Here is a 15,469-nt window from a genome sequence, read left to right on the forward strand (position 1 = left end):
CAGTTTATTTAAAAAATAAAGTTATAATACCTAAACAAAGTCAAGTATATGTAGAGGTCTATGTTGACTGTCAGGGAATTAGTGTAAAGGAGCACACATTTTTAACGAATACAGTATGGGTACAGTTAGGAAACATAACCTATTTCATACCCTCGGCTACTATTAACAAATATCATTCTCATTTGAAAGTTATTAATTTGGGCTGTACAGATGTAGTATGGGGGGCTCATAGGTTAATAGCTAGGGCAGAATTAGTGACAATACCGGTGTGCAATAATGAGTCTAGAATACTAACTATAGATAGTTCGGAAAGGGAGAATATTAGCATAAACTTAACTGACATTGAGAAGGGTCAACTTAGTGATTCGGAAAACAAACAACTATTATTACTTTTAAACAAATACGGTCACTCATTTGCTAGAAGTACCAAGGACTTAGGTTGCACTGATCTTATAAAAATGCACATTCGAACATTTAATAACCAGCCTGTTTATTGCAAACCTTATAGATTATCACATAAAGAAAACGAAATAGTAAACGGAAAAATCAAAGACTTATTAGAGGCAGGTATAATCAGGGAATCCATGTCCGATTATGCTAGTCCTGTAGTTTTGGTTAAGAAAAAGGGTGGGGACTTTAGACTCTGTGTTGATTATAGGGCTTTAAATTCTAAAACTGTAAAAGATAGGTATCCTTTGCCACACATTGAGGATCAGGTCAATAAGCTATCAGGTAAATTCTTCTTTACAACCCTTGATCTCGCTCAAGGTTATTATCAGATTAGTCTTGATGAAGATTCAATACCTAAAACTGCATTCGTAACTCCATCAGGTCAATATGAGTTTTTAAAAATGCCCTTCGGGTTGGCTAACGGTCCGGCTGTTTTTTCACGGTTAATACAGATGACACTAGGTAGAATCGATCAAAACATCGCTTTGTATTTGGATGACGTAATGTTGCCTACAACAACTGTGCAGGAAGGTTTAGTGTTGTTAGAAAAAGTCTTACAATTACTGACACAGGCAAATTTAAAATTAAATCTGAATAAATGTTCTTTTCTAAAGCAAACTGCAACTTATCTAGGCCATGAAATCTCAGCTGGAACGATACAACCAGGCCAGGCTAAGGTTAAATGTGTTGCTGAATATAATAGACCACGAAACGTACACGAAATTAGGCAATTTATTGGATTAACGTCGTATTTCAGAAAATTCGTTCGAAATTTTGCTCAAATTGCTCGCCCTCTTACCTTACTTACTAAAAACGATGTAAAATGGTATTGGGGCTCTGACCAAGAAAATGCTTTTAAAACCCTCAAGCAGCGTTTAATTGAAAAACCAGTCTTAGCCATTTACAACGCCGATGCTAGAACAGAATTGCATACTGACGCCAGTAAAGTAGGCTTAGGTGGTATCTTTTTACAATATCAGAGCGATGGTAGCTTAAAACCCGTGGCTTATTTCAGTAGGGTAACTACTAACGAAGAAAAACATTATCATAGTTACGAGCTCGAAACACTTGCTGTCGTTGAATCCCTCAAACGTTTCCGAATTTATTTTACAGGCATTAAAGTTAGAGTTATTACTGATTGTTCGGCCTTAAGAGCCACCCTTGTGAAACGTGATTTAGTTCCTCGAATAGCTCGTTGGTGGCTCACTATTCAGGAATTTGATATTGATATTGAATATAGGCCGGGCGAACGCATGAAGCACGTAGATGCATTAAGTAGAAACCCCGCGACTAGTACTATACTCATGATTGACAATTCCGATTGGCTAATAACTTTGCAGTTACAAGATGACAATATACAAAACATTATTACTAGACTACGCGATAAATCAGATTCAAATTTATCTGCAAATTACATTGTTAAAGATAATATACTTTTTAGAAAAACTGTTGCTGGTGAACGTTTTGTGATCCCAAAGTTAGCTAAATATGGTCTATTGCAAAAACTTCACGATCAAATAGGACATCCCGGATTTGAAAAATGTGAAAGTTCTATTAAAAGTCAATTTTGGTTTGAAGGGATGACACGATTTATAAGGAAATATGTTAATTCATGCTTACAATGTGCATTTAATAAGGGCAATTATGGTAGGTTGGAAGGCGAATTACATCCAATTAACAAGCCTGGAGTACCTATGCATACGTTGCACGTAGATCATTTAGGTCCTTTTGCTAAAACCCGTAAGGGAAACACCTATATTCTTGTCATAATCGACGCTTTTACTAAATTTGTATTCGCTCGTCCTGCTAAAAATTGTAGTTCGGTAGAGACTATTCGGTTGCTAAAGGAAATTATCATGCAGTTTGGTTATCCGGTTAGAATAATAACAGATAGAGGTAAAGCTTTTACGAGTAGATATTTTAAGCAATTTTCTGAAGAAAATCAATTTAAACACATTTTAAATGCAATAGCCAGCCCTCGCTCGAATGGTCAAGTAGAACGAGTTAATCGCACATTGTTAAATGGTCTTAACACTATGTCCGAAAGCGAATGTACGTGGGACAATAATCTAGATGATATAGTTTGGGGAATTAATAACGCACCCAACGCCACTACTGGGTTCTCGCCATTCAATCTTATGTTCGGTCATAAAAATTCTAGATATCCGTCCTTTCCTTCAGATGCACCTTCTGTCTCTGAGACTCAGCTAAAAGAACTACAGGCTAATAGGGAAACTGCTAAGCTTCGGATTGATAGAAATATGACTACCATGAAAAGACAATTCGATAAAAAGCATAAAAAGTGTATTAAATATACTATAGGTCAATTAGTCCTTTGGAAAGGTGGTGTAGCTAGGGATGCAGTTACTGGTGTCACTAAAAAATTAAACGGATTATACACAGGTCCCTACAGAATATGTAAGGCAGATAGCTCAATAGACCGATACACAATCACGAGTATAAAGGGCATGAAAGGGTACAAAAGGTTCGATGCCATAGTACGTGGTGAGACTCTACGGCCATACAAACCTACTATGTCAGAGGATGATAGTTCAGACAGTGACCGAGAGGTAGATAGGGATGATCTGATTGATCTTCTTGAAAGTTAATTGATATACATTTATCAGTGTTTGATTTCACAATTATATTCGATAAATAACGTGATCGTTACAGATGTGTGATTCTTAATTAAGTATTGTCAATGAAGTATAGTATGCATTTAAGTTACTACATTATAAAATTGTAAATAACTGTTTCTCCATATCCTACTTATAAACATAATTAAATAACACTTTTATTAAATATATTTTACTTTATTACTGAAAATATTTACAATTATAATTTAAAAAAATGATAACTTATATAACATACCTAATAACTGGCTTCATTATAAATTAGCCATATGTTTGACCAAGACGAAATGAGTTGATTATAATTAAATTTACATTAAATTAAAAATAATAAATTAAACTATAACTATAAAATAACTTATTTACAAAATTTACATGTATACACTTTTATTTTTGTGTTAATATTAGTAAAGACAGCTAAGTGATCAAGTTTATGTAAGTAAGGAAAGCTGAGTGTTCGAGTCCTTAAATCCTCGTATGAACAGCTATGTGAACCAGTTTACATGAATATAGATGGCTATGTGATCAAGTCTATCTGTGTGAATATATTTTCTATATAGACGGCTGTGTGATCAAGTCTATCTGTGTGAATATATTTTCTATATAGACGGCTGTGTGATCAAGTCTATCTGTGTGAATATATTTTCTATATAGACGGCTGTGTGATCAAGTCTATCTGTGTGAATATATTTTCTATATAGACGGCTGTGTGATCAAGTCTATCTGTGTGAATATATTTTCTATATAGACGGCTGTGTGATCAAGTCTATCTGTGTGAATATATTTTCTATATAAAGACGGCTGTGTGATCAAGTCTCTGTGTGATTATATTTTCTATATAGAGACGGCTAGGGGATCAAAAGTCTATGTAAATAGGGTGTGATTATATTATTAAACATGTAGACTGTGTGTTTTAGTAGACAGACTGCTTGACATATTTGATACAAAGACTAATGCAATTATACAATTCATTCTTTATTATATATACAAGACTTTAGAAAGATGAAAATAACTGAATTGAATAAATCTCAGTGGCTTACATGAATATCATTACATACCTGCTGCAGAAATAAAAAGAAAATAAAACTACAAATGAACAATCTATCTATTAATTAAGTCTTTAAAATATTCGTCACGTAATAAGTTACGCTATTAAGTGCTGAATCTTATTTCCATTTCAGGTCTTTGGTGTCAGCTCTGAAACACAGCAGAATGCGAGCCGTGGGACACGGCCTACACAGGATGGCCGAATGTTACCAACTACTCAATAGAGTTACAACGGATATGTCGTATTATAGTTGATCTGTTTATTAATAATTAAATATTTACATTGTGATTATTACTATAATTATTGATTAGCATTCTTAATTATTTTTTAAGTTATTTAGTCATTGTAATTGGCATTTTATATTTATTTTGTATTTTTAAATCTAATTAGTCGATATTTGACTCAATGATGAAATTATATAAATAGGGTAGAAGATTATTACAGTACATTCGAGATACGATCATTGTGTAGGACGTTACTCTGCCCGAGCAATATACGGTGTGTCTAAGAATCAACTCTGCGTTTCATTGTGCATAACCCACGACTGAACAGCTAACATACCTCTTATGGATAATGGTATCAAGATCACAAACAGACCACCGGCTTGATAAAATATACACAACCACAAATGTCCCGATATCAATAATGCAGGAAATATCTTTCGCAGAAATGATACTTAGCTCTGAAAATCTCTCATACGTGTTTGGGATTACGGGCCCTATTGCGAATGGATAAAGTGCAGTTTAAGTGAGCAGAATCGATTTTACAATTCGAGGAGACGGGAGGTCCCGAGGGCCATTTCGCACTCGCCTCGAAGGTAATACCGCCATAGAATATAAAGGAGGCAGAGGCGGCATTCCACGCAGTCAACGCGTTTCAGCATTGCGCACTGCAATAACGAGACACGTTGGAAATTGAAAAATTCTTGACTTACTGTGTCGCCTCTGGAACTTCTTTTGCTTTGCCGCTCGGCGGTACACGGCACACGAAATCCCACGCTATATGTTACATAACGGCAACGTTATTTGGACAATTCAGACTTTACCGCAGACGGTACTTTATCTTTCTCGCATTGAAATTCAAAATAGAGCCATTGTAGGAAATACTCTTAGCGACCGCGGGATAGATAAGGCAATATTAGTACACAAAAGAGACTCCGGAAATTATACGACAGAAAAGGCATTACTTTCGTCGGTATTGTCTGCTTCTACTAATAATATTTAACAACAAGCAAATATCTAGTGAAACGATCGCGTTAGGAACACTGTTAGCAAAAACAATTGTGAGAATTAATAGGAAATTTCAGCTACCCACAACTAAATTATTTTTTTTTAACTGTAACTGCAGTCGCTATTATCTATTGGTCGAAAAAGTCGTACCTATATCTTACTTTTTCGTACGACATAATATTCATCTGAGCACCTAATAGGCTCTCACTTATGATATCTCCGTATGCATAAATAACGATGGCGCCAAATCAAAGGATAACTCCTCGACCTAAGGAGACAAAGATATGTATATTACCTTACGTTTTTTATCTCTAATGATAAGATCCACGTGTCCCCGACTTCCATAGTCGCGACCCTTTCACTCACAATTTATAGTGACCGTTAGTAGTCCGGTGCTCGGAATCCATTCGGCATATTTTAACACCATTTATTCAGTTTCAATTTTGGGGACAATTCGCCATTTTGTTCCCGCTGGCGCTGATTTATGAAACTTTACTCGTTTGTTATTAATCTTCTCGGACCATTCTATTATTTTTTCCGCCAAAGCCACCTGAATTTATTAAAACTCATAAACCTTTACTTTGGTATGATTACATGGGGAATTATTTGAACTATCAAAGAGATTTGGAGTATCATGCATGCACTTATTGCACATTGCATATGTATGTTATCTATTATAATAAATGTTATGTGAAAATTGAATTGTTACCAAATCGTTCTCTTGCATGGCTTACACCTTTTCATACGTATGGTATATGTGAAGTCTTTTTTTCAATAAAGCTTTGTAAGTACCTACCTTCCTGTTTCCTTATACCCACTTACCTATGTCCACTTAGTATGTGAAACACACACATTTGAGTTTGAGGAATCCAACAATAAGTACTGGAATGCTGATGGTTTTTGAATGTTATTGTGGAAAGTGGACCTTTTTTTACGAGGGGGATACCTACAAATGGTACCCCATGCCGTGGGAGCGACACGAGGCCGTCCTCGGCGCTGCGTAGAGGACTCCGGGATCTCCGAAGAAACGCAACCGGAGTCCTCTTAGCGCATTGCCCCGTCGGGCTCCGCCCAGGTGATCTTGGCGCTCGCCACACCACCTTGTGTGTACGACAGTATGCGACCACACATACAGCCGTCCTTCCCGGGGTCGCTGACGGGCGGTTCCAACTCCCACTCTAGCCACCCGCAACCTCGGAAGCCCCCTTTTAGTCGCCTCTTAGGACAGGCAGGAGATATCCTATTCCTATTCTACTCCCGGAACTACAGGGACGGGAAAAGTGTACCTACCTATCTTTCCGTGTCATTTATTAAGAGTCAATAATAGCGCAAAGCATTCTAACGACAGCTCTAGATTTTTTATCAAAACAATAGTTACACCACTTTAAAAAAAATTTTGTACCGAATCCAAAGTTTTATACTGCTTGAAATTCTCGTGTTTAGAAGCTTCTAAAGCGTAATAGATGTTATAAATGGGCGTAGTGCTTAGGCAACTTTGTCTCTTTTAAAATGCAGTGCACATGCTCAACCGTACAATATTGCCCTATTATGAATATAACTACTATTATTTCCCTATTATTAGTATAACTAAATAACATTTAATCGAATAAATCGACCGCGACATTCACAGCGCAAAGGCGCCACGTTGGCATTGTGTGCGCACTCGTAAATCAGGCTTCACTAATATACAAAGGACAGCGCCGAGATTGTATCTTTCTGGAACAAAGGGAAGCTGCGGACGTAGCGGTCGCACGAGCCCAATTTGCATGACTAATTAATGTAACTAGCGCATTAGCTCCAAGCCTTTAGTTAACATGCGCCCTGCCCCATTTCCTCACATGTAAAATATTCAAAATGTCCGCCACACAAGCCGAAAGGTCGAAGTGCGTGCATACATCAAGGAAGTAACTACCCATTTATTTCGAAATGAGTATAAAAATAGCACTAATTGATTACACTTTTAAATGTAAATGCTCTACAGTACCTAGCTTAGAACTTTAAATTAGTGATGATGACAGCATTGAGTCAATTTCATGGATTGCGTTTAGCGCAATAGAAGCGGTTCGTAGATGTGTGAATTACACAAATATAGCAATCAAAAACTACATTTATTAAACAATAAAGGCAAAACACAAATACTATAAAAGCGACACAATGCCTATGAATCAATAGTGGGGTTCCTAATGAAATTGAGGTCGTCGAATTCCTTATCGAAGAAGCAATGAGAGGGAGGAGCCTTGTGGCCGCCGAGCTTGCGGTGCTGGCGCAGCAGCAAGTACAGCAGCAGGTTGTACTCGGAGGTGGCGTTTTGGACCATACGCAGAGTGGCTTCCAGTTGCTCCTGGCGGGCATCCCACGCACGCAGACGTCCCACGCTCTCGGTCAAGTAGTAATTCAACTGCATGAAAATATTATGTTACCTCTTTAAAAATACTTCAGGAATACTTTTACAAATTACTTATTCGAAATATGCTGTTCGCATGCAACTTAGAAAAAAAAATTTAATCCTGTGAAGTATTATTTCACTTTATTGTTCCAGGAATATGCATGTCTGATTTAACTTTATAAATATATCTAACTTTATGTATGTATATGACAGATCAGAGATATAGATCTACTTCAGTACACTAATTTTACCTTCACTATCCTCCGCTCCATTAGTTTTCTCTGAATCCAATCGCAGAGATGAGTGATTATCGCCAAAGTAAGGAGGGAGATCGTAAGAAATAGGTCAAATGGTGGAAGGTGTTCAAGGGATATCCAGTGATAATAGTCTGTTGAAGCGGGAGTCTCTCGGTTGAGTTGGGGTTCCGCTATCAAGACATCCTTTGGTTCCAAATAGAGGTCTGGCACATAGTACTGAACGGGTACAACTAGAAATACAACCAACGCCGTCGCCAACAGGCCGCTCGAGCACCCGCGTAACGGCATCTAGAGCCAACACCGCGAAATAATTCACATTGCTCTCTTAGCAATAGACCAGTAACACGCCTGTTTTTATTCATATAAATACATAAACACTAATATTTAAAAATGATTTATTATTTTGATATTTTTCTGAAGGCTATAAAAGTTGTCTACTTGACAATTCATGTTTTTCTTGGATTAAAAAAAAGGATTTAGTTTTTATTCATAAATTACTGTCGATAAGATGTATCCGAGCGCTGAGACTGACATCTAACAACCTTTACTTACAAATGTCAAAACAAAACTGTTCATTGTCAAACGTCATCCATAGCCAATACATAATAAGAAACATTATAAATAAAGGTAATCATTGCGATATTCTTAAATTAGAAACATTTAACCTGTTTCTAAACGGTTATTTTAATATATTCCAATATTTCTTGATAGTAGTTTAATTCCTTGTCATACAGATTACTTGTGTAACCTTTTACTTCGCAGCTCATTAAAAATTCAATGTCTCGCTTTACCCATTCAATTTCCTGTCCTTTCAGGGTCAGCGTAGTGGACAGCGGAACAAAGAGTGCGGTATTGATGTGGTTCCTCCACAATCAAATAAACCATGAAGAAAGTGGTGCTGTTCAAAAGTGTTTCGGAAGACTACGAAAAAGTGTTCAGTGATCAAAAATATGAGGTAATATTTGTCGAGCCGTTACAGTTCGAGTTTATAAACCTACAAGAGCTTGGGGAGAAACTCCAGCGAGACGATTACGAAGGCTTAATTTTGACGAGTCCGCGAGCCATCGAAGCAGTGGCCAAGTGCTGGTCACCCTCAAAGTTCGTTATATGGAACACTAAGAGAATTTATACAGTAGGCGAGGCCAGCTCCCACAAAACTAAGTTATTACTTGGCCTAGAAGCTCTCGGCGCTACAACTGGCAATGCAGCTAACTTAGCCACATTGATTGCTAAGGAAAATGTGGACACATCAAAGTTTTTATTTCCATGTGGAAACTTAAGGTCGGAGACCCTCCCTGATATGTTGTCTGATAAAGGTATGACTATTGATGCCATAACTGTGTATGAAACAAAAGAAAATGAGAATTTGAGGAAAAATTTAATGGAACTGAATGATTTAATGAATCCTTGCTGTATGGTATTCTTTAGTCCATCCGGATGTGAGTACATTTATCGGCAACTGCAGACATTTAATAATAAGCTCTCTACCCTACCACACTTTGCCATAGGCAACTCCACTGCGCACAAAATTGAGAATCTCGGAGTTGAAATAGCCGGTATTGCAACAAAACCAAAGGCAGAGAATATGTTAGAATCAGTGGAACAGTATTTTAGGACATTGAAGCCTTGCAGTTAGTAGTACAAAATAAAGTTACCGATGGTGTTGGTTTTGTGAAATATATTTTATTCATGTTAACAAAAAATCTTATGAACATGTATGGTTATTTAATTATAAATTTTAACAATATGTTTATAAGCTTTGATGACATTTGTCATTTGTCAATGTTGTATAAAACTCGTATTTTTCAATATTATTTTATATTTCTTGAAAACCTAGCTATGTTTGTTTATTAGTTTGATTTAAATACGTAAAATAATATTTAAGTTAACAATAGTAAGCATGGACATTTAATTGTCGATTCTTTGTTTTAGGTAAGTACCTAAGCTTTAGTTGATATTTTATATGTAAATGTTAATATTGTATTGAATAAATAAACTTTGTTTTAGATGAATCACAGTGTGTTATGCTTCAAAAGAAAATAGCCCCTGATCTTATAAATCGACAATTCATATACATGTGAAAAAATAAAAAAATTGACAACCTATACAATGGAGAAATTAAGATTTGAATTTATTGTAAAAGCTAAACCGGATGATAATAAGACAAATATATATGCCATAACCTCCATTACGGATACACAAAACCAAACTTTTCTTGTGCCTAAAGAGTATCAATCAGTGCATTTACACAAAGAAATATTAAAGCTTGAAATATTTGACAAAATAAAAAATTCTCTCCAGAGAAGGCATGATAAGAGACAGGTCTGGATAACATTAACCAAGGAAATGAAATCAACATATTTAGACGATGGAAACTTACAATTTAATGGGTTTTTACTTGAGAAATTAGAAGAATTTCATGAGACGTCATCAATAGAACCGACATTGTTGAAAAAAGCAGGAAATAAGACGAGATTAGTAGCAGAATTTTCAATAGAAAAATTTTCAAGAAATACAACAAATGTTACACAATGGTTAGATACCTTTGAAAGTGAATGTGCACGTTTACAAATAGATACAGATTTACAAAAAGTAGAAATTCTTAGATTACTATTGGATGATACTTGTATAGATTGGTACACATCAATGATTATCAAACATACTATAGATTCTGTTTGGTCTGTATGGAAGAAAAGTTTAAGTGAAACATTTGCTGATAAAGGCTGGTCACCAGTTAGGTATGCTATGAATTTTAAATATATACAAGGATCTATGTTAGAATATGCTTTAAAAAAACAGAGACTGTTACTAGAAATAAACAAATCAATAGATACACAAACCCTGATTTATTTGATTGCCACCGGTCTACCAAACTTCATAATGGACAGAATAGACAGAGAAAGTCTTAAAGAAGTAAATGACTTATTTAACTGCATAAGAGGACTAGAAAGTTTAACTAGAAAACACGATACAAAGAAAGCCTTAAGCACGGGAAATAAATACAATAAACAAGAAATAAGACAAATTGAAAAAAAATCTTGCAGGATTTGTGAGAATAAAGGAAAATTAAATAGATTTCATCCAGAAAATGTGTGCTGGTATAACTATGAAAAAAAAACAACTGATGACAAAAACCTACATTCTAATTCAATATTAAAAGTTGAATTGAGTAATGAAGATCCAAAAAACTAAAATTCCCTCCACTAATTGAGATTAAGGTGATGTTAAATAATACATTAGAAGCTAAGGGGCTGTATGACCCTGGTTCACGAATAACATTAATAAACTCAAAATTAGTTCAGGTCAAGAATATAAAGCCAAATTATTGTTATGACACAATAAAAACAATAAGTGGAGGGGGTAAAACTAAAGGGTTAGTTACACTGGATGCAGAGTTATTGCAAAAGAAGAATAAAATAAATGCATTTATCTTTGAACATAAGAATTTCGAGTATGATCTAATACTAGGATTAGATTCAATATATAAATTTGGATTGACTCATGATGAGAATTTAAATATCCAAATACAAAAAACAGACGATTTTAAAATATGTAGTAAAAATATGTTTGAAAATAAGCAGACTGAAAATAAGGAAATAAATATAGAAGAAGAGGAATATGAAGTAAATTTTAATGAAGGTATAGATACAAACGAATTTAATATAGATACAGAATACTTAAATACTGATCAAAAAAAACAGATAAACATATTATTGGACAGTTACACGGAAATTTTTGCTAAAAATAAATATGACACTGGGAAAGTGAGGAAGTATGAAGCCTGTATAGATTTGCAAGTTGAAAAATATTGTTATAAAAGACCATATAGATGTTCAGTCCAAGACAAGATAGAAATAGAAAATCAAATCTCACAACTTTTAAGACATGAATTGATCGAAGAATCTTACAGTCCGTTTGCGGCACCTGTCACCTTAGCATTTAAAAGGGACGAAGGGAAAAAAAGTAGATTATGCATAGACTTCAGAGATTTAAATAAAATTATTATACCACAATCACAACCATTTCCTCTCATAGAAGACTTAATAACAAAAACAGTAAATTGTAATTATTTTACAACTCTGGATATAAATTCAGCTTTTTGGTCCATACCATTAAAAATCACAGACCGATATAAGACTGGTTTTGTAACCCAAGAGGGTCATTACCAATGGACCTGTTTACCATTCGGCCTTAAGACATCACCTGCCATATTCCAAAGGATTTTGGGAAATATTATAAGGAAAAATGGACTGACAGGATTTGCAGTGAATTTTATTGATGATATACTGATCTTCTCTAAGACATTTGATGAACATATCACACACTTAAAAAGATTGCTGGAGGCTATTCGAGAAGAAGGTTTCAGGCTAAAATTAACAAAATGTAAATTTGCATCAGATTCTGTTAAATATTTAGGTCATATATTACAAAAGAATACGATTACACCTCTAAAAGACAATTTGAAGTCAATAAAAGATTTTCCTGCTCCTCAAAATAGAAAACAAATACGACAATTTTTAGGAAAAATAAATTTTTATGGAAAATACATTCCGAATGTCTCAATAGTTCTTGATCCTTTACATAGATTGCTGAGAAAAGATCAGAGATTTAATTGGACAGAACAGTGTGAGGATGCATTCCAGAAAATTAAAGATTATCTATGTTCCAAACCAATACTAGCCATTTATGATCCACAAGCACCAATATTTATTTATACAGATGCCAGTGCCATAGGAATAGGAGCAGTTTTGAAACAAATTCAGCACAATGGCGAAGAAAAACCGGTAGCGTATTTTTCAAAAAAATTAAAGGAGTCACAAAAAATTAAAAAAGCTATATTTTTAGAATGTTTAGCCATAAAAGAGAGTATAAAGTTTTGGCAGCATTGGTTGATTGGAAACTATTTTACTGTTTATACAGATCACAAACCTCTAGAGAAGTTAAATATAAGAAACAGACCTGACGATGAATTAGGTGATATGTCACATTATCTGTCACAGTATAATTGTGAAATAAAATATTTTCCAGGAAAAAATAATACAGAAGCAGACTGTCTCAGCAGAAACCCAGTATTAGACATTAATGAAAATATTGAAGATAACTTAAGAACGGTAAATATTGTTGATATTCATGACATAAAATATGATCAAGCACAAAATTTTCAAATAAGAGAACTTGAGAAGAACATTGTTTTAGAAGATGGAATTTATTATAAGAAAAGTGGGAAAAATAGGAAAAAAATAGTTCTAAGTGAAGATTACAGTAAAGCTATAATAAAAAAAACTCATGACAAATATTGTCATATTGGGATAAATCAAACCGAATCGAAAATAAAACAGTTTTATACAGCACCAAATCTATCAGAAAATATTAAAGATATATGCAAAAACTGCGAGATATGCATAAAAAATAAAACAAGGTTAAATAGAAAATATGGTTTTATGTCGCAATTGGGTCCAGCTAATAAGCCTTTTCAAATAATGTCTCTGGATACAATAGGAGGATTTGGGGGTCAAAGATCGTTAAAAAGATATTTACATCTACTAGTAGATCACTTCACGAGGTACGCATATATCCTATGTTCTAAGAATCAACATGCTCGAGACTTCATCAAACTTATAGAAAAAATTCCTAAAGAAGAAAAAATAGACATATTACTCTCTGATCAATATCCAGCTTTAAATTCGATTGAATTCAAAAAATACCTGAAGAACCGAAATATTCAATTAATACTTACAGCGGTAGACGCACCGTTCTCAAACGGCTTGAACGAAAGACTAAATCAGACTATTGTGAACAAAATAAGATGCAAAATGAATGAATCGAAAGGGAAATCAAATTGGGCAAAAATAGCGGAAGAATGTAGAAATAGATACAATGAAACAAACCATTCTGTAACAGGATTTTCTCCTAAATATTTGCTATCTGGTGAGTCTACAGACTTGTTACCACATGAATTAAAAGTAAAACAATTGTTAACAAAAAATTTGGAAGAAGACAGGAAAGTAGCAATCCAAAGGTCAATAAAATCACACGAATATAATAAAATTTTATTTGCCAAGAATAGATTACAACATGAATTTAAAAAAGGAGATAAGGTATATGTTGACTATGGAAACAAATTAAACAAAAAAAAATTGGATGAAATTAGAATTGGTCCCTTTGAAATTGAAGAAAAAATATCGGATTCAGTTTTTAAAATAAATACTGGTCGTGGAACAAGATCTATTGGACTATATCATGTCACAAAGCTCATTCCTATGCTTGCTGATTTTTAAGTTCTGCAGCTAATTTTTACTGAACATATATTAAAAAAATTGCTTATCAAAGGGGGGAGATATAAGCTTTGATGACATTTGTCATTTGTCAATGTTGTATAAAACTCGTATTTTTCAATATTATTTTATATTTCTTGAAAACCTAGCTATGTTTGTTTATTAGTTTGATTTAAATACGTAAAATAATATTTAAGTTAACAATAGTAAGCATGGACATTTAATTGTCGATTCTTTGTTTTAGGTAAGTACCTAAGCTTTAGTTGATATTTTATATGTAAATGTTAATATTGTATTGAATAAATAAACTTTGTTTTAGATGAATCACAGTGTGTTATGCTTCAAAAGAAAATAGCCCCTGATCTTATATGTTTATTATTTTTGTACATAACTTGATGTCACTAAATTTATAACTAAACAGGTCTATAACTAAATGTCATAAAAATTGAAGAATTGTAAAATATCATACTAAGTAAAAGTAAAATACATTTATACTAAGTAAAACTAAAATATATTTTAATACAAAGTAAAAGTCCACAATAAGGATATGATAAACATAGAGCTAGCATAGGACAGTGCACTGATTTATTCCTTTCAGTTCACAAATTTAGTAAGGAGTACAGAATTTCTGAGGACATCCCATTTGCAGCTCTCATGCATGCACAAGATGTATGAGGTGCCAATGTTATTAATTTAGAAATTTTATCGCTAGAAGCTATTTCTACTTATGATCTAACGACAATCTGTCGACTTAGTACGTAAAATATGTAATTTTTATTTCAATTTGAATCCATAATTAAGGGTTTTGACCCATTCACCATAACTTTTCTGGGCTAAGTTTCGGTAGGGGTCTTTTTTTCGCAGGCTGACATTAAAATCAGTTTTAGCGACGTTTTTACGTGGAGCGTGGCGAGTGGGATGTGTGGCTGTCACACGTCGTGCTCGGCGGGCGGCGGGCGCGGCGCGGCGCGGGCCGGGCGCGCCGCGTCCCAGCGCCGCGTGGCCGCCGCGTGCGTCAGCACGGCGCTGCCCGTCACGCAGCACGCGTTCACCAGCGACAGCGGCTGCAACACGGGTGTTCAGAGATGCTATAACCCCTTGTGGTTCGACTCCGGCGGCACCACCGCCACACCTATTTCTATCGCCTAACAGCAGTACACGCTGCTGTGTTCTGGTCGGATGGGTGTGGTCTGA

The 15,469-nt window shown here is 34.8% G+C and overlaps 3 protein-coding genes across 4 annotated transcripts; 2 read left to right on the forward strand and 1 right to left on the reverse strand.

Annotated features, from left to right (window-relative positions):
- Positions 1-7,448: 7,448 nt before the first annotated feature.
- On the reverse strand, positions 7,449-8,401 carry LOC140752431 (uncharacterized). Its single transcript, XM_073086723.1, has 2 exons — positions 7,995-8,401; positions 7,449-7,755 (listed from the first exon to the last, which is right to left on the reverse strand). Exons 1-2 carry the CDS (start codon positions 8,286-8,288, stop codon positions 7,516-7,518), a joined length of 534 nt encoding a protein of 177 aa, XP_072942824.1. The 5' UTR covers positions 8,289-8,401; the 3' UTR covers positions 7,449-7,515.
- Positions 8,402-8,480: 79 nt separating this feature from the next.
- Uros1 (Uroporphyrinogen III synthase 1) lies at positions 8,481-9,747 on the forward strand. 2 transcript variants are annotated; one of them, XM_073086721.1, is made up of 2 exons: positions 8,481-8,627; positions 8,816-9,747. In XM_073086721.1, exon 2 carries the CDS (start codon positions 8,884-8,886, stop codon positions 9,634-9,636), a length of 753 nt encoding a protein of 250 aa, XP_072942822.1. In that variant the 5' UTR covers positions 8,481-8,627; positions 8,816-8,883; the 3' UTR covers positions 9,637-9,747. The 2 variants fall into 2 exon arrangements, with proteins under 2 accessions (XP_072942822.1, XP_072942823.1); XM_073086722.1 differs by having other exon boundaries at positions 8,565-8,678.
- Positions 9,748-9,751: 4 nt separating this feature from the next.
- On the forward strand, positions 9,752-11,404 carry LOC140752427 (uncharacterized). The gene is made up of 2 exons (XM_073086718.1): positions 9,752-9,932; positions 10,008-11,404. The coding sequence occupies exon 2, from the start codon at positions 10,110-10,112 to the stop codon at positions 11,190-11,192; it is 1,083 nt and encodes a 360-aa protein (XP_072942819.1). The 5' UTR covers positions 9,752-9,932; positions 10,008-10,109; the 3' UTR covers positions 11,193-11,404.
- Positions 11,405-15,469: the final 4,065 nt, after the last annotated feature.

This window comes from Epargyreus clarus, unplaced genomic scaffold (assembly GCF_041222505.1).
Source record: "Epargyreus clarus isolate Ecla_fem2 unplaced genomic scaffold, WU_Ecla_fem_2.2 ptg000024l, whole genome shotgun sequence".
NCBI lineage: Eukaryota > Metazoa > Arthropoda > Insecta > Lepidoptera > Hesperiidae > Epargyreus > Epargyreus clarus.

Excerpts from the sequence above, each read along its gene's own strand:
- Uros1 (XM_073086721.1), top strand. The coding sequence starts at position 8,884 with ATGAAGAAAGTGGTGCTGTTCAAAAGTGTTTCGGAAGACTACGAAAAA.
- LOC140752431 (XM_073086723.1), bottom strand. The coding sequence starts at position 8,288 with ATGCCGTTACGCGGGTGCTCGAGCGGCCTGTTGGCGACGGCGTTGGTT. Across the intron at positions 7,756-7,994 it reads TGGAGCGGAGGATAGTGAAG|TTGAATTACTACTTGACCGA; the intron begins GTAAAATTAGTG and ends ATTTTCATGCAG.
- LOC140752427 (XM_073086718.1), top strand. The coding sequence starts at position 10,110 with ATGGAGAAATTAAGATTTGAATTTATTGTAAAAGCTAAACCGGATGAT.